The sequence below is a fragment of the Hevea brasiliensis genome, chromosome 3, assembly GCF_030052815.1.
Source record: "Hevea brasiliensis isolate MT/VB/25A 57/8 chromosome 3, ASM3005281v1, whole genome shotgun sequence".
In the NCBI taxonomy this organism is placed as follows: Eukaryota; Viridiplantae; Streptophyta; class Magnoliopsida; order Malpighiales; family Euphorbiaceae; genus Hevea; species Hevea brasiliensis.
The window spans coordinates 32,125,137-32,127,130 of NC_079495.1; the positions used below are offsets into that span (position 1 = coordinate 32,125,137).

The 1,994-nt window shown below is 36.2% G+C and overlaps 1 protein-coding gene across 1 annotated transcript; it reads left to right on the forward strand.

Moving 5' to 3' along the window:
- The first annotated feature begins 226 nt into the window (after positions 1–226).
- LOC131178360 (uncharacterized) lies at positions 227–1,792 on the forward strand. The gene is made up of 3 exons (XM_058143322.1): positions 227–666; positions 712–1,448; positions 1,548–1,792. Exons 1-3 carry the CDS (start codon positions 227–229, stop codon positions 1,790–1,792), a joined length of 1,422 nt encoding a protein of 473 aa, XP_057999305.1.
- Positions 1,793–1,994: the final 202 nt, after the last annotated feature.

The window sequence follows — 1,994 nt, forward strand, 5'->3', positions numbered from 1 at the left end:
GCCTTGAGGAGAGGACGTAGGCTTGGGATAGCTGAACCTCTATAAATCTCATGTGTTATCATTCTTCCTCTTCTCTTTTTTGCGTTGAAATTTCTTTTAATCTTTAATTTTTCAATTAGAACCCAATTCAACCCCCCCCCCCCTCTCGGGTTGCTTCAAGCGACAATAAGTGGTATCAGAGCAAGTCTCCATTCTATAAGTTTTAATCATCTTGGAGTAAAGATCAATGGTAACCCTCAATGCACAAGAAGGTCAATTGGTGGTAAGACCTCCTTTTTTTGATGTTAATGACTTCTTGTATTGGAAAAATAGGATGTATTATTTCCTTAAATCAGAAGGGGTTAACTTGTGGGATGTTGTAGAAAATGGGCCATTCACTCCAACTAAAATTGTTGATGGTGTGCATGTAGCTAAGCCTAAGGGTGAATGGATTGAGCAAGAGAAAAGAAGAGTGGCTTTAAATGATAAGGCTATTCATGTTTTATTTTGTGCATTAAGTAGAAGTGAATATAATAAAGTTTGTATGAAGTCTACTATAAAAGAAATTTGGGATGCTTTAGTAGTTACTCATGAGGGTACTAGTCAAGTAAAGGAGAATAAGATGGATTCCCTTATCTACCAATATGAATTGTTTAAGATGAAGTCGGATGAAACCATAAGTGAAATGTATGATAGATTTATGGAGATTATATGAGGAATTAAATCTCTTAGGAAGACATTCACAAATGAGGAGCTAGTAAAGAAGATTTTAAGAAGTCTTCCTAAGGAGTGGCTACCTAAAGTAACTTCAATCAAGGATTCCAAGGACTTGAGCAAGGTACAACTTGATGAGCTCTTAAGAAATCTCATTGATTATGAGATAAACCTCAAAAGAGAGCAAGTGGAGGAACCTAACAAAGCCAAAAAGACCATTGCCTTCAAAGTATCTTCCGAAAACTCAAGTGATGAAGATGATGAATTTGATGAGGAAGAATTGGCTCTAATGACAAGGAGAATAAGGAAGATGCTCTTCCAAAATAAGAAGTTCATCCCAAAGAGGAACTTCAAGAAGGATAAGGGAGAAAGTAGCAAGAGGGATCCTCCCATATGCTTTGAATGCAACAAACTGGGTCACATTAGAATGGATTGTCCCAAATTGAAGAAGCCTTTCAAGAAGTTCAAGAAGAAGGCACTTAAAGCAACATGGGATGAATCAAATGACTCTGAAGATGAGGAGATTGGTGATCAAGTTGCCCAAATGTGTGTCATGGCAATGGAGGAAAGCTCCAATGAGGTAACTTTAAATGATGATGTTGTTGAATTTTCTCATGATGAACTAGTTAATGCGCTTAAAGTTATGAATGATGAACTAGAATTAAGTCATGAGAGAAATAAACTTTTGAAAAGTGAGCATGCTAGTTTAAGGAAGGAGAATGAAACCTCATCTAAAGTTGATAGACCTTTGGATAGTAATATGCAAAAATCCTTAGATGAGCTTTCACTAGAAAATGAGAAGTTGAAAAATGAAATTGTTGAACTAAAAACTTCTCTTTCCAAATTTACTAAAGGAAAGGACAAACTTGATAAAATTTTGGACTCTCAAAGGTCTTCTAGCATCAAGTATGGACTTGGTTATAGTAAATTTGCCCAAGCACCTCCTTCCAAGACTATCTTTGTTAAAGCATCTAGTTCTAATGAGCCTAGTCCCCAAGTGCCTAGTCCAAAGGTGTCTAATCCTAAAGGACAAGAGCCGAAGAAATCTTGTGATAATGAAACTAGAAAGACTTCATTTCATCAACATGCTCCTAGATAAAATGTAAATAGGACATATACATCTAGGAGAGTTATTTCTAGGCCAAACCTTTATAGGGGACATGCTACTAGGCTTCATAACTATTATTACACTCACCATGCCTCATGCTTACATTCACATAATGAACATAAAAAGATTGATCATGTGAGACCATTTGCTCACTCTCATACACATAGAAGGTTCATTGGACACTGTCATTATT

Bases quoted from the DNA above. Each gene is read 5' to 3' on its own strand.
- LOC131178360 (XM_058143322.1), top strand. From the start codon at position 227: ATGGTAACCCTCAATGCACAAGAAGGTCAATTGGTGGTAAGACCTCCT. The intron at 667-711 runs GTATGATAGATT...TAAATCTCTTAG, and splicing joins GATGAAACCATAAGTGAAAT to GAAGACATTCACAAATGAGG. The intron at 1,449-1,547 runs GTAATATGCAAA...AATTTACTAAAG, and splicing joins AGTTGATAGACCTTTGGATA to GAAAGGACAAACTTGATAAA.